The sequence below is a fragment of the Notechis scutatus genome, chromosome 7 (assembly GCF_049901735.1).
Source record: "Notechis scutatus isolate UNSWTSFEM ecotype Mainland chromosome 7, rNotScu1.2, whole genome shotgun sequence".
Classification (NCBI taxonomy): Eukaryota; Metazoa; Chordata; class Lepidosauria; order Squamata; family Elapidae; genus Notechis; species Notechis scutatus.
The window spans coordinates 25924387-25950152 of NC_142015.1; the positions used below are offsets into that span (position 1 = coordinate 25924387).

At 48.8% G+C, this 25766-nt stretch overlaps 2 protein-coding genes across 4 annotated transcripts; both read right to left on the reverse strand.

Annotated features, from left to right (window-relative positions):
* Window positions 1-5150: 5150 nt before the first annotated feature.
* ALG9 (ALG9 alpha-1,2-mannosyltransferase) lies at window positions 5151-21078 on the reverse strand. 3 transcript variants are annotated; one of them, XM_087970194.1, is made up of 15 exons: window positions 21023-21078; window positions 18887-19025; window positions 18101-18247; window positions 17467-17537; window positions 15947-16035; window positions 15234-15369; window positions 14241-14328; window positions 13929-14034; window positions 12963-13085; window positions 12429-12583; window positions 11937-12066; window positions 10636-10783; window positions 10132-10261; window positions 9044-9174; window positions 5151-6204 (listed from the first exon to the last, which is right to left on the reverse strand). In XM_087970194.1, the coding sequence occupies exons 3-15, from the start codon at window positions 18233-18235 to the stop codon at window positions 6081-6083; spliced, it is 1566 nt and encodes a 521-aa protein (XP_087826320.1). In that variant the 5' UTR covers window positions 18236-18247; window positions 18887-19025; window positions 21023-21078; the 3' UTR covers window positions 5151-6080. The 3 variants fall into 3 exon arrangements, with proteins under 3 accessions (XP_087826320.1, XP_087826318.1, XP_087826319.1); XM_087970192.1 differs by lacking the exon at window positions 21023-21078 and adding an exon at window positions 20240-20460 and having other exon boundaries at window positions 18101-18235; XM_087970193.1 differs by lacking the exon at window positions 21023-21078 and adding an exon at window positions 20240-20443.
* Window positions 21019-25745, reverse strand: FDXACB1 (ferredoxin-fold anticodon binding domain containing 1). The gene is made up of 5 exons (XM_087970195.1): window positions 24507-25745; window positions 24228-24384; window positions 23116-23319; window positions 22438-22596; window positions 21019-22138 (listed from the first exon to the last, which is right to left on the reverse strand). Exons 1-5 carry the CDS (start codon window positions 24682-24684, stop codon window positions 21019-21021), a joined length of 1818 nt encoding a protein of 605 aa, XP_087826321.1. The 5' UTR covers window positions 24685-25745.
* Between the last annotated feature and the right edge of the window lie 21 nt (window positions 25746-25766).

Below are 25766 nucleotides of genomic sequence, written 5' to 3' on the forward strand. Positions count from 1 at the left end.
TTTTTTTTTTACCATAAAAAAACAAACAAACAAACCCCAAAGCACATTTTTGGTAAGTGTCCAGCAGGGCTGAGCTGGCTGGCTTTTTTCTGGCTGGCGGGATGGGGGAGAAGTGGAGTGTGTGTGTCTGTGTCTGTGTGTGTGTGTGGGGGGAAATGGCACCACATGAAATGCATTTAGAGTTGTGCATGAGATACAGGAAAAGGCAAGTTCTGTGTGTGAGGGGAAGGGGGAGATTGGGCTGCTTTAAGCCATCTTCCTTCTGGGGCGGTGTTACTCAAGATTTCATTTGGCTTGGGGAGCACGGAGATGGGGCGTTAAGCCACGACTTTTCCAGAAAGGGTGGACTTTTCCACGGGGGTGGAAAGAGTGAAGCGAAGAGGTGGCGAGCAGGCTTGCAGTGGAGGAAAACAGCAGTGGTGGGATTCAAATTTTTTTTTTTTTACTACTTGTTCTGTGGGCGTGGCTTGGTGGGTGTGGCAGGGGAAAGATACTGCAACATCCCCCTCCCCGTCCCACTAACCTGCTTTCCAGCCCCGTTCTCCTGTGTAGGGCAACCAAAGGCGACCCAGCTGATCAACTGGGACTCAATGGGAGGCAGAGAAGAGATGGGGTTGGCGAGGCCAAGTCAGAGGTGGGATTGGCCGGTTCTCCAAACGACTCAAAATTTCTGCTACCGGTTCTCCAGAACCAGTCAGAACCGGCTGAAAGACCACCTCTGGAAAACAGCCAAAGCTGGTTGAGGAACTCTTGGGAGTTGAAGTCCACAAGTCTTAAAAGTGGCCAAGGTTGGAGACCCCTGGGTTAAACTACACCCATAACTTATAACCAAGCGTTATTAACTTGAGGTTCCATTCGCCTAATAAGCGACTCCGTCTCTGTCCTCAAACTTTCTCCAGTCCATCCTTACAAAGGACTTCCGGTCACCTCGCCCAGAAACCCGCCTTCAAAAGCTGAGGACATGGGGGAAAAACACTGGAGATGAATCCATCGATATTTGCTGTTCTGAACAAGCTGTTAGCATTTCTGCAGGGCTTAAATCTTTATTTTTTTAAATTTTATTTTGCTGGAGCTTGTTTGGATGGTGGTTCTGCCTGCTGGAACTCAAGCCTGGAGTCCAGATCTGGCAGTTTGTTTACGGAGGGCTTAGAGAAGGTTTTCTTAAGCTGGCGAAAAACTCCACGTTGGTAGGTGAGGAAGAAATGCACTTGCAGGTGGCTAAGGACGATTTTTTGCTTGTTTGCAGGAAATGACACTACGCACAAATTCACTTGTGCGCTAGAGGCGGACGAGAAGTCACGTGTCTTCCAGATTCAGAATAACAGAGCTGGAAGGGACCTTAGAGGTCTTCTAGTCTCCACCCCCTGCTCGAGCAGGAGATCCTATACCATTCCAGACAAGTGGCTGTCCAGTCTCTTCTTAAAAACCTCCAGTGATGGAGAAGGAAGGAAAGCAGTATAACCGAATAACAGAGTTGGAAGGGACCTGGGAGGTTGTGATGACCCAGGGTGGGATACAAAAGCAACAAAGTCACAAAAACAGATGAAGTCCTTTTAATTCCTTCAACTTGGCTTCAAAGGTCCAATTATCATTGACTGGAGGAAAAACTCCCCCCACAAACAGTTGTGCAAAAGAAAGAACTTCTGTTCAAACTCAAAATACATATAAATTATAAATAGAAAACAACAACACAAACCACACTGAAGCAATTGAGACAAGGCAAGATAAGGGCTTGAAGACGTCCACAGATATCAAAATACACACACTGGGAAGGATGCCAAAACTCAGATAAGAACGGAAAGACTAGAATTATTTCACACTTTGCTTCCAGCACTGGGCCATGCGCAGTTTGTCCTTTTAAACAGTCCTCACAGCTGCAGCCCATGAAGGGGATCAGGACCCTTTCCTCCCCCGTAAGACCACGCCATTCATGTTCCTCCCTTATCTGCCCTAGGATGCAGAGGGGATGGGCCTGGGTCTTGCTCTGACTGCCCAGCTGGCCTGTGCCCTTCCCCAGTTTCCTCCACAACCTCCGGAGCCACACCTCCACTCTGTCCGCTGTTCCTCCTCTCCCTCAAAGTCAGATTTGAACAGGGACATGACAGAGGTCTTCTAGTCCAGCCGCCTGCTCAAGCAGACTGTTCCTTGGCAAATGGCTGTCCAGTCTCTTCTTAAAAACTTCCAGTAATGGAGCACTGAAAGACGTTGCCCCCCTCATATTTAGTTCCTCGGTGGTGGATTGCTAGGTGGTTAACGCACTTGGCTGTGGCCTGCCACACTTCATAAATATTGCCCACTGTTTAAATTGGACGCCTCTCGCCAAAATCCTCCATGAAGCTTTTCGAAGCATCTTGAGCTTGTCTTCTTGACGGAATCAGCGCCATCCTTAAAGCCCCTGGAAAAAGCTGCTGGCAAAGAGGAGGGGTGTGTGTGTGCTTTGATCCTGGACGGGAACTGTTGGGGAGCTGGGGTGTCTTGGCAAGCGGTTAAGCCTGCTTTTGACCAGCGCATGGTCACATTTCGAATGGGAAACCCACCAAATCAGCTGGTGCCCATCTTGGCAGCGACGGAGGGGGCCTGCGTGCCAAGCGCATTGGCGGAACCGTTCGAGCAGCTGCGGCAGACAATTATCTGTCTATTTTCAGAAGATGCAGAGACCCAACCATTCGCAGTCCAGAGCGAGAGCCAAAAAGGGAGGAAACGGGGGGAGGGAATTCTGGATCTTAGCAGCAATTTCTTAATCTAATAATAGTTTGGGGCTTCGGGAAGATGTTGATTCACACACACACACACACACACCCCTTGTATAAGCCAGTTGGGTCACTTTAAGTCACTTGAAAATCGGCTCCCCGAGCTGTGGTGATTTTCAGCTTCTCCCCACAGCCCCCTCCTCACCCTCTTCTGCTCACCACTGATTGCCTGGTAGGTCCCAAAAGCCATTGGGGGGAGGGGGAGGGGGGAGAAGCGAGGAAGGGGTCCCAGAATTTAGCCCAAGCTTTTGGGGTGAACCTGATGCCCAATCTCTCTTAGGCAAAGCATTTTTTACAGCAAGAAGACTTGCAAAGAGTTTTTTTTCTGCAACCAGAAAAGTTGCAAAGAATTTTTGTTTGCAGCCACAAAAGTTGCAAAGAATTTGTTTGCAGCCACAAAAGTTGCAAAGAATTTTTTTTTTTGCAGCCACAAAAGTTGCAAAGAATTTTTGTTTGCAGCCAGAAAAGTTGCAGAGAATTTTTGTTTGCAGCCACAAAAGTTGCAAAGAATTTTTGTTTGCACCCAGAAAAGTTGCAAAGAATTTTTGTTTGCAGCCAGAAAAGTTGCAAAGAATTTTTGTTTGCAGCCAGAAAAGTTGCAGAGAATTTTTGTTTGCAGCCACAAAAGTTGCAAAGAATTTTTTTTTGCAGCCACAAAAGTTGCAAACAATTTTTTTTTTTTTTTTGCAGCGAGAAAATATTTCATGCCCAGAGAATGGGGTAAGGTGCAGAGAGCAGAAGAGCAGCGAGGAAATGAGCAACTTGAAAAGATGCAGACTTCAACTCCCAGGATCCCCCAGCCAGCTATAAACGAGCTAATTCTGGGAGTTGAAGCCTACACAGCTTCAAGTTGCCACGGTTGGGAATCTCTGCCTCTGAGGACTGTTTAGGAGCCAAACCTAAGGCAAAGAAGCTGCCAAATTCTCTTGCTACACCACCTTTTCTTCCCCGCTTTCTGCCTGAAATCCTCTCTGTTCTACCTCGGCCCAGGTAGTTTTTTGTCTTCTGCCACCTGGCACCACATTAGATCCAAGAGCAAGTCCATTGGCAGGTGCCAACCTCTTGCTGGCAAAACCAGCCTTGCCAGTTAGAAGGCTTCGTCTTCTGCACGTGAGAATGAGACCTTGTGACTGGCAGCAGACAAAAATGAGAAGCCAACTTCCTTGCCATCCAGGCGAAACAGACAACTCATCGGACTGCAATTGTTAACTTTCCACTCAACAAAAATACGTGCAAATTCTCTCTTTGCCCCAGCTGGGTTTCCCAGAACAATGTCTTTCTATCCCGGACAGACTTGAGCAAAATTCACTTTTGAGGCCAGGTGAGATCAAGCAGGTGAGGTCGCCCCGAAGGGCCAAACACACAAAAACGTCCTGCCATTTTAAGGTGTTTTTTTTATGCTGGACCTGCAAACACAGGGAGCGAAGTTGGAAAAGAGGCCTTTAGGGTTACAAAATGGTCACATCCTTGCAAGGGGAGATGAAGAGGTCGCCTTTAGGAATTTCAGGGGACCACAAAACAGTGAGGTGGTCGTTGTACCTAACACCCCCAAAACACACACACACACACACACACACACACACACACACAAAAGCAATGTCCTTTCTGAAGCCAGAATTAGAACGGAGTTAGACAAAAGCTCAATTGATACGGTATGATACGAGACCATATTTATGGCTCTTTCCCAATGTGCATTGAATGAATCCATGTTGATCAGCCGGATCAGCACTGATAACATTCCTCAGTTGGGTCATGAAAAGTCTGCAAGAAAACCAGAAGGAGAGCCCCAAGCACCCCACGGCCCTTCTCCTCTTCTGCAAACCCTCCCCCCTCTCCTAGCACTGATCACGTTCCCTAGCTGGGTCATGAAACGTCTGCAAGAAAACCACCAAGCTCAGAGAACGTCAAGGTCCCCTTGCACTGAATAATCTCATCCTTGGCCATGTTCATAATTGCAATGTGATAACAAGGACTCAGGTCTCCAGGTGTTCCTTGGGGGGAGGATGGCATCCTGACCCTTCAGGCTGCTTATCTCTGCACCCAGAGGAACTTATTTGCAAGTCTTAAATCTTTTTTGGCAGATGTGTAACTCTTTCCCCTCCGTTCTTGGGGGGGGGAGGGGGGCCATTCACTCCTACTTCTTTTTATTTCTATTGCTTAGACCTCCAAGTTTCCATCCTGCAAACAGCCCTTTTGTTTTCCCACGGTGACACAACCTGTTCCATTTCTTGCACAATGCCAACTGGTTCTTTTTTTTTTTTTGCCTGCTGTAGGATCTGCACAAAACTCCACCAGGATGGATGTGTTAAATGGGGGGGGAGGGACAAAGGCACTCCAGTCTTGCTTTCCTCCTCCTGGGGGAAGGGAGTGGTGGTGGAGGGCAACACAGGGGGCGGAAAAGCCAATTTTCTTTTTAATCAACACTGAAGTTTACAGAGCCCGTGCGGGTGGGATGGAATGAAACGGTATTTCACAGCCAACAGTGGTGGTGAAGAAAGGGGAACAACCAGCATTGGATGCCCACTCCCCAGATCCACAGACACAATCCGGCCAGATGTTTTCTTGACCAACCTGGCGAAGAGTCCAAAGGAAAATCCTTTTTAAAAAGGTGTTGTTTTTTGGGGGGAGAGCAGGGAAGAAAGACGGCGGTGCTTTTGAAAACCAAAATGCACAATTTTTGGAAAGTGCAAATTATTTTGGCTTAGGCTGAGACCGAAGACCGTGTGTGTCTCTCTCTCACACACACACACAAAATGGAAGGTGCATCCGGAGCTTTGTTCTTTCTCTTGCAGACATTTAGCGGTGACCTGGCGAGGCGTCCGATGGAGGCGTTTGCTCGGGGGGGCAAATAGATAGGCAGGGGTGGGGAGGGTTGTGGGGTGTTTGGAAATGACCCCAGGCCCCACAGCAGCCCTGCCCAGCCCACTCTGCTCTGCTCTGCAGCCAGGAATCAGTTCTGCTCTTTTGGCTTCCTTAACCAGCATTAAAAATACCTGGTAAAATGTTTTCCCCTGTGTGTGTGTGTGTGTGTGTGTGTGTGTTTGTGTGTGAAAAGGAACCATTAGATCTTGCCGACAAAACGGGAAACCGTCACCAACAGAACAAGTTTTTCTTCTTTCTTTCTTTCTTTCTTTCTTTCTTTCTTTCTTTCTTTCTTTCTTTCTTTCTTTTCTTTTCTTTTCTTTTCTTTTCTTTTCTTTTCTTTTCTTTTCTTTTCTTTTCTTTTCTTTTCTTTTCTTTTCTTTCTCTCCTAGGCCGGAACTCACAAAATTGGGGAGAGGATCCCAAAATCCAAAGAGGAAGCTGGGAGTGTCTCTTCTTCAATCCTTTCTAGGCTCCCGATTTCTTCCGGCCGAGTTTCGCCCGCCGAGGCTTCAAGATGGTGTAGTTCATGTAGTTTGTGTGTTGGTCGGAGAGGAAAGGAACGTAGAAAGCCCGGAACAACCTTGAGGATCTAAGAAGACGAGGAGGAGAAGGTTTGGATGGGGTGGGGGTCCCTTCCTTCAGGCAGCCGGGAGGGTCTCCATCTTTGGCAGCTTGAAGACTTGTGGACTTCAACTCCCAGAATTCCCCGCTCCTGGGGAATTCTGGGAGTTGAAGCCCGCAAGCCTTAAAGGGACAGGGACAGTTGATGCAAGGATAGTTTAATGTTGACAAGGAAGCCGAATTTCAACGGAACCGACCTTTCACTCCCTCAAAGCGTCTGGCTCTGCCCTCCATGCCCACCTCGCTTGGGAAGGCCTTCCTCCGTCCTCCCCCCCCCCCAAAGGCAAAGCCCCCCCCCATTCTTGCTCATGCCTGGGGCTCCACTTTGGCCCGAAGGGGAGAGAAAGGGGGCTTTTGGGGGGTGGTTGCCAAGCGGATGGAGGGAAAGCTGGCCGTGGGCTTGAGGTGGAGGAGGGCTGCTGACCTGCTGCCTTGGAAGCACTGGGGAGTGGGGAATTGGACGTGGGTGGAGGGTGGGGGAGGGCAGCTGGACCCCTCCCAGGCCTTCCTGCTGCATTTCTCGGAGCCCAGCGAGAGCTGCCTTTGTGGCTCTCTTTGTGACGCCAGCCGGAGACTCTCGGCTGTCCCAGAAGCAGGAATCTGGCACAGGTGGAGGGATCCGGTCTCCCCCGCCCCCCCAGGAGCTGAGCAGCCCTTGCAAGGAGGATCAAGGCCCCCCCTGAGGAGCTGCAGGGGAGGGGGAGGGCATTCCCTCTTTCTGCATACTCCTCCGACCCCCTCCCTCCCTCCCTCCGTGTGTATTTCTCTCTTTCCCTTTCCTCTCCTCCCCTTCCTTCATCTCATTCTTCTTCCTTCTTTCTCTCATCTCTCTTTCTCTCTTCCTTTCCTCCCTCTCCTTCCTCCTCCTTTCTTTCCTTCCTCTTCCCCTTCTTCCTTCCCTCTCCTCCCTCCTTTCCTTTCCTCCTTTTTCCTCCTCCTCCTTTCTTCCTTCCCTCCATTCTTTTCTCTTCTTCCTGCCTCTCCCCTCCTTTCCTTCTCTCCTTTCTTCCTTCCCTTTTCCTTCCTCTCCTCCCTCCTTTCCTTTCCTCCTTTTTCCTCCTCCTCCTTTCTTCCTTCCTTCCGTTCTTTTCTCTTCTTCCTGCCTCTCCCCCTCATTTCCTTCTCTCCTTTCTTCCTTCCCTCTTCCTTTCCTTCCTTCCTTCCTCTCTCCCATCCTTTCCTTTCCTTTTTCCTCCTCCTTTCTTCCTTCCCTCCTTGCATGTCCCTCCTTCCTCCCCTCCCCCCTCCTCCTCCTTTCCTTCCCTCCCTTCTCCATTCCTTCTCCTCTCCTCTCCTTTCTTCCCATCCTCCCTCCCCTCTCTTTTTCCTTCTTTCCTTCCTTTCAACGGGGCTGCAAAGCACCAGCTGAGAAATGCCACCGGCCCCTGTGAACCAAGGACAGAAGAGGCAACTGCCTTACGATGGATTTCCCTGGGGAAGGCGGGGGGGGTGGGTGGGAGATATTTGACCGGCTGTTCCCAACCTCCCTCCCGCTGGTCTCTCTCCCCAGGGGAATTCTCACCCTGCCTCTTCCCTTCTCCACCCCCTCATCCAGCAATTAGAGAGAAGCCGTGACAGCACTCCCTCTATTCCCTCCCCACCCACCCCCAGCAAGGGGGAAAAGGTGACCAAAGATGGATGTAAATCCATAGATTCACTGGGTTAGGAGGGACCTTGGAGGTCTTCTAGTCCAACCCCTGACCTAGATGAGAAGGGATGGGATGGGGCGAACTCAGGGGTGACTGGGTGGTTACGGGTTCACACGGGTTTCGGTTTGATTCTCCAGCTAAGAATCTGTGCAGTTCGGCGAACCCGTAAATCCGGGGTCCCCAAACTTGGCAACCTTAAGACGTGTGGACTTCAAGTCCCAGAATTCTCCAGCCAGCTCCGAAGTCCACAAGTCTTCCAAGGGGCCAAGTTTGGAGACCTCTGCATTAGTGGACCTTCACAATCTAAACCAGGTTCATCACCGTGGCGTCAAATTCCACTGCGTGGATTATTTCATCCACCCAATCAAATTCTGAACTTTGTCCATTTTAGATTGTTTCTACTGTTTTAAGTCTCGTTTCTGAAGAGACCAATATTGCAAGTTGGGCAATTGGGTTTCGGGATACGAGGTAAACATCCTTAAAACCCCATTTCAGTGGAATTTTTACAGCCCTTTGGTCAATTGATTTCAGCAGACCCAACTCTAAATATAAACTGATCTGGAATTCTGGCTGAGGAATTCTGGGAGTTGAAGTCCACAGGTCTTAAAAGTTGCGGGGTTTGGAGACCTCTGCCGTAAATCCCACCCCTGGCTGGCCCTGTCCACCCCTCCCCTCCCTGAGGTCCCCACGCACCCCATTTTAGATGCCAGGTAAGTGCAGCGCCCACATGGAGGCAGGAAATAGGCCGTGTTGTGAGGCCTCCGGAGCCCAGGGAAGGCTGTTTTCCCCCTCTCGGAGTCTCGAGAAAGGCCTCCGGAGTCTGGGGAGGGCTGTGGTGCAGGAGGCCAACTAGGCCACGCCCACCAGAGAACCGGTTGCTGAAATTTTTGTAGCCCAACCCCTGGGCGAACTCCAGCACCCCCCTCCCCCACCCCGAATCTCATTTGGCAAGGGGGTGGGGTGCGGAGAAAGGCTGGCGTGCTGATGACCCACAGGGCCGGATCTCTTGCTGGGAGACCCAACCCTTCTTGGCTGCAAGATGGCGGCTGGCCTGACGTGACACCCGCCCCATCGCCCAAGCTGGCGTCCGAGGCGCGTTTCCACCCACCAGGAGCCCGAGGGTTTTCCCGGGCCAGCCTGGCCCTCGTGCCCTCTCACCTTAAGCTATCCAGGAAAGGCTTGTAAGCGATCGTGATCCACTCCTCCTTGTTAGCCGCGTACCTGGGCTCCCGGGGAGCTTCGTCGGGGCTGTCCAGATCCACCAGGTAGTGGCATTTGGAGAGGTCGAACTGCGGGAGGAAAGAGCCTCGGTGAGGGAGGGGTCTCTCTGGCTTCAGGCAGGCTGCTGGGGGGGAGGGGCTGCTGCTCTGAGCAAAGCTGCCCGAGCAGCAGGAAGAGGGCAGCTGGTCCCAGCCCTGCCAGAGGAACTCCTTCCGGCAAGACTGGTTTTCTTGCAGACGTTTCATGACCCAACTAGGTAACTTCATCCGCGCTGGAATGAATTAAACTGAAGAAGCTTCTTGAACTGACTGAACTGAACTAAATCCTTTATTGGCCAAGTGTGACTGGACACACAAGGAGTTTGTCTTGGTGCAAATGCTCTCACCAAGACCAATTCCTTGTGTCAGGACTCCGACAAATCCACCTCCATTCAAATCGTAAGTCTCTAGCTGCATTTCTCAGAGTAACAAAAAAAAAAGATTTATTAGGAGTGACCGTGTCAGCGTTACCTGGGTGCAGCTGACACTAAGACACATCCTTCATTTCTCCCTTGACCCTGGTCTTTCCCCCACCCCCTGGATGTATATTCTCCAATGGGACACATCCATAGCTCCCCAGTAATAATCTTGCGTGCCAACAGCTTCGGCTGCCTAGCAATTATCTGAAGCATTTAAGGAATGCACTGCTTTCCCCACTCCCTTTCTGCTGGCAACTAAAAAGACCAAAGAAAAGGGGGAGCCCCTTTTCGCTGGCAGGACGCTCAAGCCATCACAAAGCGCCCCCGACATGAGTGACGTCGAGCTAGCCACGCCCACCCGGGCCACATCCATCCCGGCCCACCGAGGTCAAACACAACGCCAATGCGGCCCTCATTGAAATTGAGTTGGATACCCCCGCCCTAAGCCTACCGAGAGGGACAGAGCCCAGCAGTCAAACTGGCAAGATTTGGGCCCACTTTTGCAGAGGGGTGGGCAATGTGCTACGCGAGAGACCGGCCTAGACGAATAGAAGACGGCTCCACTTACATATCTGGAAGGTTCTTCTTGGTTCTGATCATTCATGTTGGTGGGCACAAGGCGGGTGGCCCCCGGACCTTTGGCAAACTGTTTGGGCAACTGGCCCCGGAATTCGGAGGCAATGAACTCAAGTTGCCAGCTGCGGGAAGAAAAGGGGGCATAGACGGTTTTATTAAGGGTGTTCCTGGGCTTTGAAGTGGGCAAGCACAAGATGGAGGCAGGCAGAGGGGTGGAGGGTGGGGAAGGGCCGGCTGGCTGGTGGCAGGGGGGACCCTATTTGCCATGTGGGGCAAACGGGCAATGAAGCTGTGAGAAGGCAGCGAAGATGGGCACCCCTGCGTAAAATGCCAGTCCGGATTCTCTGCCCTTTTCTTCTTTCTCAGAAATGCAGCTCTGTCTGTCTACGGCTTCCTACCTCCCTTGGCTTCGTGGCCCAGGCAGGGTCCCCTTTGTGCTGGCATGAGGGGTGCCCCCCAGGCAGTCATCAAACTTCACTTTGGACCGAGAACTTACTTCTCCGGGAGGACGAAACTGCTGGGAAACCGATACCACTCCTTCCCGACACAGATGTGGACCGTCCTGCCTTCGGGCAAGGTGTGGATTGTGGGGTCAGTGGCAATTCTGTGGAACTCTGGGTACAGGTCCAGAGGCCCGTGGTAACCTGGCCAGCAAAAGTAGCATTTGGGGGGAAAAGAGGAGAAAAGTTGGCCACAGCTACTGAAAACCCACTTAAAAATTAGCCAGTGTCCCCTTCAAATGCTTCTCCAACCAGATATGTTGAGGCAAAAAGTCCCAGAATTCCCCAAAGGCTCAAGGTTGGCTGAGGTCTCCAGGGAAGATACCGTCGCAACATCTGGGGAAGATCAGGCTGTGTGTCCAAACTCTTTTTTCACCTTTTAAGACAGGCGAGACTTCAACTCCCAGAATTCCCCAGCCAGAAGGCTGAAGCCATTGCTCAAGCTTGTTGCTTAGGGGATTCTGGGAGTTGAAGTCCACAAACTTCAGGTGACCAAGGCTGAAAGACACTTATCGATGATAAGACACACACACACACCCCTCCAAATTATGGACTCAACGTAGCTTAGAACTTTTCAGGGAGTCAGGATAGGCCTCTCTCCCTGCCCCCCAAAACCTATAGGGAATCAAGACTTAGAAAGCCATCTTAGACAAAGTCCTAGTCAATCATCATTGCTGAATGATGATTCCTAACCCCTCCCCCAAGAAGCTTGATTGTAACCTAGTGGATCGCTGCAGGAGTAAGGGTGGGGGATGGGGAAGAGGAACTGACCCCTGCAGAAGAGCTACTGGTTAATTGCTCTGCATGGTCAAAGAATGGAAACCCAGGAATGGGACAACTTGCTTCAGCCAACTTGCTGGGGATAATTCACCATGGCCAACTCGCCATGGCCAACTCGCCATGGCCAACTCAACATGACCAACTCGCCATGGCCAACTCAACATGGCCAACTCGACATGGCCAACTCAACATGGCCAACTCGGCATGGACATGGCCAACTCAACAAGACCAACTCAACAAGGCCAACTCACCATGGCCAACTCACCATAGGCAACTCGCTATGGGAAAACTCACTGCAGGACAATTTTAACTATTCTATTTCATGATTTGCAATAAATAAAAATTATTTTAATTTTTTGCCGTTCCCATTTCATTCTGCCCCTCCTTTTGCATCCTTTCTTTAATGAGTCTATTCCGCCAATCTCTTTGATATTAGTGTAACTCTTGTCCCATGGCGAGCTGGCCGTGGCAAATGGTCGTAGACCCCAGGATGCCTCCTTGCCTTGCCCAGACCCACCTCTGAATAAAGCCACCGAGCGGGAGAAGGAGAGCAGGCCGAAGACCAGGACGGTGCCCAGCGCCAGCCAGTTGGAAGAGACGGTGTAATGCTCCAGACGGTACCGTTGGAAGACAAAGTGATAACATTTCTGGAGTGGGGTGGGGGGAAGAGAAAAACATGAGCGCTGGGGAATTCTGGGAGCTGAAGTCCATAAGTCTTAAAGCTGCCAAGTTAGGAGACCCTTGCTCAAAAGGAAGGCCGGGGTTGGGCTTCAAATAATTTAACAACCGGTTCTTTGCCCAATTGCTGAGCGGGCGTGGCCTAGTCGGCCTCCTGCATCACCCTGTTCGCCAAACTGGCCATAAAATTAACAACCGGTTCGCGTGAACCGGTGCAAACCGGTATAGCAGTCCACCCCTGAGTAAGGTCCACCGGGAGAAAAAACCCCCCCTTGCCCATCCCTCCTCTCTTGCCCCCTGCCCCACATTGCTCCTGCCCCCCAAAACGCACCTGGAGGGCCGAGAGCCCCACTGCTCCGCAGAGACAAATCAGGGGGTAGATGGGGTACAGAAACCTCTCCTCTTTGTGCGGCTGGATGAAGAAGATCAGGAACCAGATGTACATGGGAGAAAGTGTCAGCCAGTACGGGCGGCCCAGGTTTTGGACTGGAAGAAGGGACAGTGGCAGATCAGTAGCGGAAGGAAAGAGAAACCTGGGTGGTTGTTCTTGTTTTGGGCAGAGTTGTAAAACGTCAGTGTGTGTCGTCTTAACGCTTTGGTTGTTATTTTAATTTGTCTTTTTATAAGCTGTAAGCCGGCCGGGGTTGCCTTATAAAAATTGGACGAAATAAATAAGAAGAAGAAATAAATGGAGCAGGAGGGTTCTTGGGGTGGATGGGACAGCCTTTTTCCTGAACCAGGACGTTGGCGAAGGGTCTTCTGCGCTTGGGAGGCTCCGCTCTTTGGAGGCAGGGGCAGAGGGGCTGGCCGAGTCTGCCCAGGGACTCTTCCCCATAACCCAGGTGTTGAGGTCTAAGGGGCTTACCACGAAACTTCTGCAGGAGGGTCTCCATCAGGCAGGTCAAGGGCAAAGCCAGCAAGGCCAGGATGAAGGCCACGTTGAAGTTCAGGAAGCCGTTGATGAAGTAGAAGGACCAGGGCTCCGTGCCTGCAAGGAAGGAAAGGAGAAAGAAGTCAGGAGCTCCCTGGAGACTCTAGCCCAGCCAGTGTTGTGGCCGCCAGTGGCCGGTGGAGCTGGCGGTAGATTCGGACAATGAGGAGGAACATAGGCCAGTCCTGGAGTCTGGGGAAGGCTCTGATGAGGGCTCGTCAGAGGCAGAGATGGGACCAGGACCATCCGACAGTTATCAGCTGCCTTCAGAGTCAGAGATCAGTGGGGAAGTAGAACAGCTGGAGCCTATTCCTGATGTGCACATGCGCAGAGCTGTCAGGAGAAGAGAACGCTTAAGGAATAAGGGTCGACTTGGGAGTAAAGGCACAGGTGGACGGTGAATGGCCCTTCCCATAGGGAATAAAGAGGAACGAAAGGGGAATGGGGTTTGCAGGAGACAATTAGTTCGTTTAATTAGTGTGAAGATTTGTTTGTGCCCCTCAGAGACTCCTTGCCAAGTATCTTCTTGTACAGCGTTGCGCTTGGAAGCTATCGGCCTGGCAGCTCTCCAAGCCTGATAAGGTCTGTGGTTGTCAATCACCCTTGAAAGATTGTTTGCCGGGACTTTGCTGGATGTGAATGAGAGGAATTCACATTAGCCTAAATAAAAGGGATTTCGACGGGATGATAAGTCTGCTTTGTGATTTGGGGAAGCCCGAGTCAGAACAGCCAGGAGTCTGCATGTGTGTGATATGATCGCCTTTTGTAACCACAGCTGACTTCCAACATGCAAAGTTTTATTTCTATGGGGACATAAAATCCGGGGAGGGAGAAAGGAAGACCGTGTGACCACCCCACCACCGTCCCAAAACGCTTCCTCCTGCCCGCAGGTAGACTCACCGTAAAGGTCTGGCCCGTGTGGGGTGAAGACGTTATACAAGATGATGTTCAGAGGGGCTACCACCAGCTTCCCATAGTGGTAGCTATCGATGGCCACCATGGGCACCTTCGTGGAGAAACAAGCCACCCTTCAGAGCTTGGTCCTGCACTCTGGACCACATCATGCCAGCGTTTGGATTTCCCCAGTTTGGAAAATGCAGGATGGAACGGCTACTCTGCTTAGTGGGGGAAGGGCTGTCGTCCTCAAGGGCGAAGGGTGATGTAGAAGCCCGCCAGAAGCAAGGGTTGCCGCGCTGACCTTGGAAGACTCACCAGAAACACCAGTAGGGACACCAAGGACCACTGCAGGAAACTCTTCCACCGCCTCTTCAGGACCAGCAAGTCGAAGGCAATTGGGAGGCTGCCCAATGGAAGACCGAGGGATGTTATTAGTGAAGGTGTGGGAAAGTATTTTAGCTCAACGTAATACCTAATACTCCAATCAAGGAATTACCAGCTCAGTCAAATAGTAACCAACAGCCTAATCAAGGAAGCACCAAGGTGATTCCCACCAACACTGACAGAGCCAGCTACTAGTACATCAATAGAGCAAACCCCACTGCCTTCTAGCACTGATGATGTTACCTAGTTGGGTCGTGAAACGTCTGCAAGAAAACAACCAAGCTCAGAGAACAGCAAGAACTCCACAATCCCCCAACTTATTCTCCTCCTCCTCCTCCTCCTCCTCCTCCTCCTCCTCCTCTCCACAAATCCCACTCACTTCTAGTACTGATGAAGTTACCTAGTTGGGCCATGAAATGTCTGCAAGAAACCCACCAAGTTCAGAGAACACCAAGAACTCCACAATCCTCCAACTTCTTTCTCCTCCTCTCCACAAAGCCTCCTCCCTTCTACCACTGATGATGTTATCTAGTTGGGTCATGAAACGTCTGCAAAAAAACCAAACTCAGAGAACACCAAGGAGCCCACAATTCTCCTCCTCCTCCTCCACTCTTTCTTCTCCTCCTCCTCCACTCTGCACACCCTCTTCTTTTCTAGCACTGCTGATATCACCTAGTTAGAAAGGTGGCGTTTGGGAAGCATCCTCCAATCCCAGTTCCCGAATGACCCTCTGGAGCCGAGTTTTTCAACCCTGGCAACTTTCAGATGGGTGGACTTTCATTTCCCAGAATTCCCCCGCCAGCACAGCTGAAGTGCACCCACCTTAAAGTCGCCACAGTTGAGAAACACGCCTCTGGATGCTACTGTTCACATCCTACCATCCTGAACACTTCCCGAACATCCCTCTTTCTGACTCCCTCTTACCCCAACGCTGCGCTGAACGGCCAACCCACAATGGCTCCGGCGGCCACACCCAGGACTGCCAAGGATGTTCGGTCCATGTACCAGCCTGTCATGGCTACAATGGTACAATACATGCAGAAGCTGCTGGGAAGGAAGGCTGCAAAGAAGAAGAGGCAGGATGTTAAGAGTGTCTGCAGCGTGACTACTATTGTGAGACCACCCAGGAGCAAAACCCAGCTCACACAGAGGCTCTGTCCTTTTAACAGTAGTTTATATACAAGACAGCTATATATATATATTCATATACACGATAGGCAAATACCTGGCAATCAATCAATCTTCTTTACTCTGCATGAAGAACCACAATGGAGACAGAACACAAGGGGAGACAGATACACCCTCTCATGACCTAACATCTATAGACAGCTTCTTAAAGTGGTAAAACCTTGTGGGACCCATCCTCAGTCTTAAAGCGGCAATAACCATGATGATTGATCCTCATTGCATCAGCCTTACAACAGCCGGTCAGCTCTTAAATCACTTAGAGACTACAGTGGTTTACTTAATGACGGTGGCAAACAAGCTGTAGAATTGGGTGCGGTCTTGTGATGCCTTGCTTAAGAATGGCGCTGCCTAACGATGAATTTTTCCAGTTAGGTGATTGTCAGTTGAAAACCGGATGTACTTAATCGAACCGCAAAATTGGTCCCTGCCCGGCTCCTTTCTTAACTTACCTGAGGCCGAGCAGAACATCCCGGTGCTAAGAATCAAGAAAGCCAGCATAAGCCTGCTCACATGAAGCCCAAACTTCTTGCACACTGCCCTGGGAAACAGAGGAGAGAAAAGGGAGCCTGTTTCGGGGGGCGCCAAGCATTTCAGGATGGCTCACCTAGCTGAGATCTCCCAGCCTTGGAAAAGGCAGGCCAGGTATTCTGCACCAGCAGCTTCCGGTTGTAGCTCAGGGACAGAACAACAGGTGTGGTGCTTGGGGAAGTGAAAACGGAGCGGAAGTGAAAACGGAGTGGAAGTGATCAAAGTACCCCAGTGATCTAAAACTATGCTAAGCTAAAACTAAGGGGCTGCCACAGAGAGGAGGGGGGTCGATCTATTTTCCAAAGCACCTGAAGGCAGGACAAGAAGAAATGGGCGCAAACTAACCAAGGAGAGAAGCAACCTAGAACTAAGGAGAAATTTCTTGACATACAACAATTCATCAATGGGACGATTTGCCTCCAAAAGCGGTGAATACTCCAACACTGGAAGTTTTTAAGAAGAGATTGGATAATGATTTGTCTGAAATGATATAGGGTTTCCTGCCTAAGCAGGGGGCTGGACTAGAAGACCTCCAAGGTCCCTTCCAACTCTGCTATTCTGTTAAATGAAATCTGCTTCTGAAGTTACTGGATTTCAGAACTACTCAAAACTAACTAACCTCAACCAGAACTTACTATCTTGAGCCTTTCACACCTTTCCTAAGATTCCATCTGGGCATCAGCCCTTCATCAGCCTCAAAGCAGCATAGACACAGTATTATGGGATAGCGGTTATGGCTGTGCACAATTAATCTAATATTATAATGCCTTTTTTTAAAAGGTATCCTTTTTTTTTGCTCAATAACCTGGATAAAACGATCCAGAAATCTACAGCAGCTTTTAGGATTTTTAACTGATTCAAGCCTTCGGTGTGGCTGACAAAATGTGAATATCCTGAAACACCCCAAAGAGTTTTGCCACCACAACCAAAAGTATATATAGCTAAAGTTTAACTATCAGATATTCTTTGAAACTTGGGATTTATTTTTCCAGCAGACAACTCATGATCAGGCCAGATCATATCATCAGTGTATGGGGGAGTGATGTTTGCTGGCTGTTTAAATAGAGTTGGTTGCCAACACACCAATTCTGCTCCTTCAGACACAGATGATGTGACCTAGTCTGGTAATGAAACATCTGCAGGAAGCCCTTCAAGATTGTGGAATATTAGGAACCAACATTTTTTTGGCTGCTGTAACCATTACACAGCAGATGGAGATCTTCGACAATACAGTGCGCAAAGATAATTGAGCAAGTCTAAAGGTATTTCACGAGAAGAGTCCTCCACTCCTCCACTCCCAATAGAATCCCTGATGCTATACTTATCTCTGTTTATACTTACATGTTTATATGTTATGTTCATGTTTTCTCATACATGCTTGACAAACTAAATAAATAAACAAAATAAACAAACAAACAAGAGGGTCCTGGCTGATACTCACTTATAAAAATAAAGCTCGCAAACGCAACTCAGGAAGGCCAAAAGGCAGCGCAGGAAGTAGAAGATGAGGACCTAGGAAGAACAGCTCCCGTTACAAAATTTCTACAGACAGTGGTTGTGTTCACAGAAAGTGCAGAATGATAAAGCTACCAGGTTGTTGTTGTTGTTGTTGTTTTTCAATGCGATCCAGTTTGCCATTCGGTATGTCCGTTAGATTGACTACATTATATTTTGATTAGACCTGGGTTGAGTAGGTCAGGGTGCAGAACTGCAGGCCTTGGGAGCTGCCTCCCTCCCATTATGAGAACTCTCCCGCCAGCCTGAGCATGGGGGAGTTGCCAACAAAGCCACAACTTCCCCCCAAGAAGCACAGAGCCCAGCACGACAACACACAGTGTTAAAAAAAGGGGGCAACAGCTCTACCTGCTGTCCAGGAACACAAAAGAAAGGAAGGAGCAATCTCAGAGAGAGGAGACTGAAGACACAGCGGGCTTAAGAAAGAAAAATTAAGGCACAGAGGTAGTGCTTGACTTACGACCAGTCACTTAGCAACCGTTCAAAATTACGATGGACATTGAAAAGGGATTTATGACCTGCATTTGGGGCAACTGACACGTGACTCCAATTCGTGTTACCTTGTTTGTTTGGAGAACTCTAGCATGGAAGAGGGCCGGCAGAGCATGGAGCCACAGGTACGCATAGGAGCGAATGGCATAAACAGGAGAATATTCCCACGTCTGGAATCCTTTGCCATAAACGAGGTAGTGCATCTATAAAAGCAACTCACAACAACAAAGATGTCCAATGTTTTGCTTTCTACAATGTATAGGCATACAAGGAAAATATGTCTATAGAGAGTCTCAATCATCCCGGTCAGGGATCCCCAAACTTGGCAACTTTAAGACTTGTTGACTTCAACTCCCAGAATTCTCCAGTCAGCTATGCTAGCCCTTGGGGGGGGGGGGGGTGTTCTGTTGTGTCTTCAGGTGGTTTCTACTGTACTGCCTTCAAATGGCTTCTAATGTACAGCATGATGTTGTCATAATGGTAATGGCTTCACAAGGAGGCTCTCTCTGATAAAGAGGAAAATCCAACATTAGAAACTACGTTTGTTCCGGGTTGCCGAAATCAGGGCTTTTCCTGTCTAATACAGGATTAGGATTAAATAAATACCGGGGCTACGCCAGGTTATCGGCTAGTATATGAATAAAAAACTTGACTTATGGGAGGCATTTGGTGCCCTGATGATTGCCCTAAGAAGCTAATCTCGACAGGATCTGCGACCTGGTTTCAAAGGGTTCGGCTGAGAGCGAGTCAAGACCTTTAAATCCAGCAAGTGATTAAAAGAGGCTGATGAAACCTTCGCTCTCCTGCAAGCTAATAAGAGGTGTTATTACCGCAGGCAAGGACGATTTACTCACAGGCTCCCAGTAGTTGAAGGTTTCATCGCAGTCAGAGATGTTACTCAGCAAAGCTGCACAGAACCTGGCTGAGATTAGACACTTGAAAGCCGTTGATCCTTCAGGAGCCCAGACGTGGCCTGCTTTGGTTCCTGAGGACCTGACAGAAAAGCAAAGTGGCTGTTATTAACCCTGTAAATTAAGGAAGACGGAAAGCAAGGGGAGAAATGATGGAGAGGAAGAAAACGGTGCTGCTTGGACAGCTATCCTGGCTTTCGGACACAACGGAGTATCCAGAAAGGCTGATGGGAGAGAATCTAGAGGGCCAAATTGGGGCATTAAAGGCGTATAAGGCCAATCATGGGATGAAAATGCTCCCTTGGACCCGAACCTCACTCATTCTTTGCTTCAATGCTACTGAGAGCTTATTTTAAATCACGGCTCTTCAAACTTGGCAATTTGTGGACTTCAACTCCCAGAATCCCCCAGCCAGCATGTCAGGTAGTCTATGAAACTTGGGATTTCTGGCTGGGGAATCCTGGGAGTTGAAGTCCACAAAGTCTTAAAAGGTGCTGAGTTTGGAGATCCCCTGTTTCAAATCAATCCAATACTACCTGCATCAAGGTTTAAAACTGGCCTGTTCTAAAAAAGACCAAACCCTCCCCGTGTAGGAGAACCTGGTTAAAGGGGGGGGGGGTGTATGTATATGTGTATGTATGTATACATATATATACACATACATATAAATATACACGTGTGTATATGTGTGTGTATGTATATATGTATGTATGTATATATGTGTGTGTGTGTATATGTATGTATGTATATGTGCGTGTGTGTGTGAGATAGATAGATAGATAGATAGATAGATAGATAGATAGATAGATAGATAGATAGATAGATAGATAGATCAAAAGTATGATTTATGGATGGGAGAATTTTTAAGGTACCTTTCCTCTTGTTGATGTCAGAGGCTGGGCACCTTAAGGCTTGCCATTGAATGGATTAGATTTGAATTAAAAGGAGGTGCAATTCCTTTTAATTTCATTCCCATTCCTTCTCCCCACCCCCACCCAAATATGGGGGTCCTCCTTTCTGCCAGTATCTCCCCTCCCCATTTACCCCCCGGCCAGCCCATAATACCCTCGCCCCATTAACAGCACACGAAAAGACAACCCCCTCCCCTTTCATAGCCTGGGTTCTCAGAAGCGGGTGGGGGGGCAGTAAACTACAACTCCCATCAACCCTCAGTACCTTCACCCTTGTAATGGAAGGCTGAAGACACTGAGGGGTGATGGGAGTTGTAGTCCAGCCCTCCCGGAGCGCCCGCTGGGGCAGAAACCAGGCCGTCCCTCCCCGGCTCTCGGCCCCTACTCGGCTTTGTTCTCCTCGGCGGCCGGCTGCGGCGCAGGACCCTCGTCTCGCTGCCGGGCAGGCGCCGCCGAATCCCCACCGCCCCATCGAGGCCGCTGCCGGCCCCCCTTGGCTGCCATGCCGAGTGTGGGCAGGCGGCCGGGCTCGTGGCGCTCAGTGCGGGGACGCGACGCCGGCCGCCGCCATCCTCGGTGTGGGCACGGCGCAGGCGCAATCGCTTTCCCCCCCCTCTCTTCCTATATTTTTGCTCGCGCTGCGCTTTGGTGCAGCGACGGGCGACGTGTAAAAGGCACCAAATCTCATAGGCCGGGCAGCAGGGCCTAGTGGGAAGAGCTCCAATGTCATTTGCATGTCCCTCCGTCCCTAAATTGCCTTCTCCGGGATTGGTTTTCTGCATGGGCACCCAACCCCACCCCCCGTTGCAATGGCAAAGGACAACAATAATGTTGTTTCTGCAAGTTATTGCTATTGCTGCTGTTATGGCTGCAAAAAGGTTATTGCCTTTATTTTAATAAGTCAATAAATAAATCTGCCCGTCGGGGGAAAACTGATGCCTTTATTTTATTTAAATTCCAGCTTTTATTATTTTGTGTAAATAACTCAAGGTGGCAAATATCTTTTCTTTGATGTACACTGAGAGCATTTGCACCAAGACAAACTCCTTGTGTGTCCAACCACACTTGGCCAATAAACTATTCTATATATTCCACACACCTCCCTCCCTCCCGCTGCTACTTTGCCCGCACCACCGGCCCCGCCAAGTCCTCCTCCTGGTCCCCCTACCTAACCATCACCCGGAGGCAACGCTGCAGTTCTTCCCTGAGCTCCTTCTGCATGGCTGCCACCTGGGGGCGACCGAGCGCTTTGTCACACGACTGGTAAGTGAGCCTGTAGCACAGGCTGGTGGCGGGCGCTGTGCCCAGCCGCTGAAAACGGTCAAGCAGCCGGACAGACGCAACCGTGTCCAAAGACACATGCCTGGCAATGGAGTGAAACTGGACTTCACAGAACATTTCTGCCTCTGGGAGCCAGAAGCTGATGTCGTGGACGTAGGTCGGTGGATGGAGGGAAAAGCTCTGGAAAAGGCCTAAGCGGCCCCCTGAAAACTGGCTGCCAAAACGCTCGTCCGGAGTCCAGAGCATCCGCCAGTCAGAAATGCCACACGCGCACATGGCCAGAAGATCGAGGTTCAAGGAGATGCAAGCCATGTTTTGGTGAACGCTCGGAGGTTGCCAGCGAACGATGCTTATTGTCCCGACACGAAATTCCTTGGGGCCAGAATCAAAGCCCTGGCAGCTCACCGTCACGGCGTGTTTTGGGTTGAGCAGAAACAGTTCTGGAGAAGATAGAAAGGCCTCCTGCTCACTGCTTTCTGGCTCCTGGTTCAGAAAGGTCAACTTAACGTCAGATGACGGGAGTAAAGAGTTTAATGTGCCCACGAGGATCTCCATCAGGAGCTGCGCATCTTCTCCACCTTCCTTAAGGGCACAGATAAAGAGGGCCTCGTGAAAAATAGGAGGCACCTGAACAGAAATTTTACATTTTTTAAAAGCCAGTCCGCTGAGGGCCAACAGACTCCGAGGAGAAAAGTCCCTCTGTTTTACAATAGAATGAAGAAAAACCAACAGGGAAGGCCGAAGGTAATATTGTCCTAAGGTCCAACTCAAATCTTGATCAGTTCCAGGGTCATTTTTAGAAGCCGCAGACTTAATTTCAGGGTGACTTTTGGCAACAGGAATCACCCAAAAGGCGTCTGAGGAAGGAGAAGCAGAAGGGTCTTTGAACACCAAGGGAAATGAAGAATTCGCCTTCTGAACTGCGAATGATCTGCTGAGGCCATCGATTAGTTTTTCATTTATGGTTCTGACAGGATGCTTCGAATTAATACCTAAGAAGTTCCTAGTTCGGATCATGGAAATATTTGGAAAAAAGAAGTGTTAAACAAGGCAAGCCACTAATCTCAAGATGTTGTGCTTTCAAAAACAGCAAATTATTGATGGAGCAGTAAATGTAAAAGGGTGTTACGATTTTTTAGCCTATTACTTAGCATGATTCGAGTTTCTCAGTCCAAAAGGCATCTGGATACCAGAGGAAATGTAGACCCCCTTAAATGTTCCATTTAAGAGCACACTCATCAGCCAAGTTGATTACATTATGCAGAGATCAGACTCAAAGGATCTGGAAATTCTGCTGCATACCTGTTTATCTTATCTAGGAACATCTGTGGAATTTGGCAGGACACGAATTCGCCTTCCAACTTCACTTTGCAAATCAAAGGTTGAGAATACAGAAATGGCACACTCCTGGTGAATATGTGATTCAACGCGCCTTCGATGCAGAAAGATTTATCCTGATTCCTAGCAAGAAAGCAAATGAATCAGGGCTTTTCATTTGTACAGTTGGCTGAACCAACCGAAAGCAGAACAATGGAATCCAACATTCGGAAGGTAAATATTAGGCTGACTGAAACACCAGGCGAGATTCATGTTGAAAGGTGTCAACAGAAGAACAATCTTTGTGAGACAAAGGAGCTGTAGTCCAACATAAACAGAAAGAAGTCAGTTAGCAAAGGTTGTATAGGTCTGATTATTCCCAAAATTTATACAGGGTTTTATTAGAAACTTAATCTGTTCCTTCAATAAATTTGCCCTCACAAAGGCCTGAGAACCAACAGTCATAATTTTTTTTTTGCTAGAGGTAATAGAAATTTCAATATGGGACATATTAGTTTTATAAGAAATAAATCGTGTATGTGCAGTTCTCACCCACAGAATTTGCATGACGTTTCCCAAAAGAGACAGGAGCATTTGGTAAGAAGGCCCTTTCTTGGGGCAACATCCAAGATGGCACCTGGCATACGATCAGCCGCAGCTTACCTGTAGCCTGTACATTTATATCCACCGACGTCTCTGACATCAAATGGCTCGATGCCGCTCAAGAGAAATCCTGCTTCTGCGGCCATCTCCACCACTTGCCAGCTGTTGTGCCACTCACGCACCGGCTGGTCTGCAGGGGTGCCCCCTTGTCCTTTGCAAAGTGCCACGTGGACGTCTCCTTTCTCTGCCAGAACATCTGCACAGCTGGAACAAAGAAAAAAGAGGGGTACCATTTTGCCACACAGCCGATGTAGCAAGCTGTCTTTCTCAGTTTTCTTTTCTTTGTTTTAAGAAAAAGGAAAAACAGCTCTGTAAGGTCCAGACTCTCCCCCACTTCAGACGGTAAGAACGAACTTTTGAAAACTGGGTATTTCAAAAGGAATTCTTTATTGAAGATGGAAGAAAGCAAGTCGACATTCAAAGCAGGGTCTGATATCCTTCCGGGCAAGCAGCTCAGACAAAGGGAGTTAGAACCCCTCCCCTTAGTCCGATGTGGATTTCGCCAATACGCAGAAGCAAACACGTTATTTTCCCCTCGCCTCTGAGAACGTAGCTAAGAAGAGATTCCTAGGAAGTTTCTTTTGGAATTGGAATTTATCTGGTCCCTTCTCCTCTTGCCATCTCTCTGAGGGGTGAGAAGTTTCCAGCCATCTGGGACGCCAGGCAATGGTTGACCTTGTCTAAAGGTCATACAGATTCAGTACAAGAGTTAGGATATTCATATTACATCAAAAAGAACTACTTGTATCAACCCTCCCTCCCCTTGTTCTTCCATTGAAGAATGACAGATACATGGATCTGACAACCTCCAAAGGAGTCTTTTCAGCAGACTTCTGAAACATTGTTTTGCATAAAAATCTTTGTTGTTGGAGGAGCATACAGGGATAGCAAGACCAAGAACCAAAGCCATAGAAATCCTCAATTATATTTCCTCTGCCCATACCATGTTCTATCCAGCAGCTCTTTGCCCAAAGCTCTTAAGAGTAACAAAGATATTCCTGCTCGATTGATAAGTTCAAAAGGTAGCTCTATCTTCTTGGCATTTATATTTTGAGGCTTGTAATGCAAAACATAATGGTCTGGAAACAGTACGCAGCCTTGCTTTGTCTCACCTGCAGAAAAACTTGGCAAGAAGCTCCCTGTTCTTTTTTATTCCAGCCTTTTTTCCACAGTGAGGGAAATTGAAATAAATACGGTCAAAATTCCTCATAGTTGGCAAGAAGTATTCCTTCAGTTTTGTGCAGTTGACAGAAAAGTAGACTTCAGCACCTGGATTATTAAAAGAATAACAATGCACAGTTTAACAGTTGATTTTCCCCCCCAGGTAAACAAAATATAAGGACAACAAAAACGCAACTACAACAATACCACTTCCCTCACACCTCACTTACCTTTGTCTCTCAGAAACTGTACATTGGATTTGGTGAAAGCTTGTTCAGATATAGACTCTTCACTATCGTAGCAGGTAGCAATAATATGAGTGTCACAGCCTCTTTCTTTGTACAGATGGACCGAGAAGGAAAAGTTTCCTTCCCCAACCAGGAGGAAACGTGCTTGTTGATGCTGCATGGAGGAAAACGGTCACTGTCAAAAGCCAGAGTTTGGGTTGTAGAAGACTTCGGGGGATTCTGCTCCTTTAGTCTCTTGCTCCTGAGGCAATCGGCTGGATCATTTTTGGAATATAAAATGAGGAGATGCAAGCTCCCAAATTCACCAGAGACTTTGTTCTATAGCAGAGAAGCAACCAAGCATCGCTCAGCGCCAGCCAGTATGGCTCACAGCAAGCAAACTGGGGAGCCGTGCCCCAAAACTTGCAGGAAGCACTTCAGGGCTCCTGCTGGATTAGAGAAAGATCCTGGTTCTCTGCCGAGACGACCTCCAAGGATGGTGCAGGAGTGAAACCAAGGAGGTAAACTGTCCCAGTCTAGGCTGCTTTTGCACAAGAAGCAATAGGTGGCAGCCAATCAAAGGGAAAGCCAACCTGGAATTAAGCAGGGATTTCCTGAGAGCAAGAACAATTCATCAAGGGAACAGCTTGCCTCCCAGAGTTGTGGTTGCTCCATCGCTGGAGGTTTTCAAGAGAAAAAAACTGGACAATTATTTATCCAGGATACGAGGTGGGAGAAGAGGGAAAATGGGGGGGGGGCTAGATGACCTCCAAGGTTCGTTCCAGCCCCATCAACCTACCATTTCATTCCACTGCTTTCTTTCAAATCACACCCTGGAGGTGGTATATTATTGTAATATATTATAGTAGTATATTGTATAGTAGTATATTATGTTATAGATTATATATTATTGTAATATATTGTTATATTATATTAGTATATTATATTATTGTAATATATATTACATTAATATTCTTATCATTATTATATTCTGGATTATTTGGGAGAGGAAAGAAAAGGACAGGTTGATGCTTGGCTGGGGATGATGGGTACGGCAAGGCTACAACAGCGCCCACACCCAGCAGGAGCAATAACGGCAGCTAATCTTCCCCCTTCCCAAATTGCCTTCTGACCAACCCCCCCCCCCTTTTTTTAATATAAAACAAATTCACGGAAAGAGGGGGGGGAATGATAAAAATATTTCCAAATTATCCTCCTAAACTTCCTTCTCCTCCTCCCTCCCAGCCCCGCCCCTCCCAAATG

Coding starts and splice junctions, on each gene's coding strand:
- ALG9 (XM_087970192.1), bottom strand. CDS start 20,358: ATGGCAGCCAAGGGGGGCCGGCAGCGGCCTCGATGGGGCGGTGGGGAT. Junction 19,026..20,239: donor GCCGAGGAGAACAAAGCCGA/GTAGGGGCCGAG, acceptor CTTTTCTGTCAG/GTCCTCAGGAACCAAAGCAG. Junction 13,086..13,928: donor ACACGGGCCAGACCTTTACG/GTGAGTCTACCT, acceptor CCTTCCTTGCAG/GCACGGAGCCCTGGTCCTTC.
- FDXACB1 (XM_087970195.1), bottom strand. CDS start 24,684: ATGCAGCATCAACAAGCACGTTTCCTCCTGGTTGGGGAAGGAAACTTT. Junction 24,385..24,506: donor ACAGTTTCTGAGAGACAAAG/GTAAGTGAGGTG, acceptor TTAATAATCCAG/GTGCTGAAGTCTACTTTTCT. Junction 22,139..22,437: donor TTCCTAGATAAGATAAACAG/GTATGCAGCAGA, acceptor GATCCGAACTAG/GAACTTCTTAGGTATTAATT.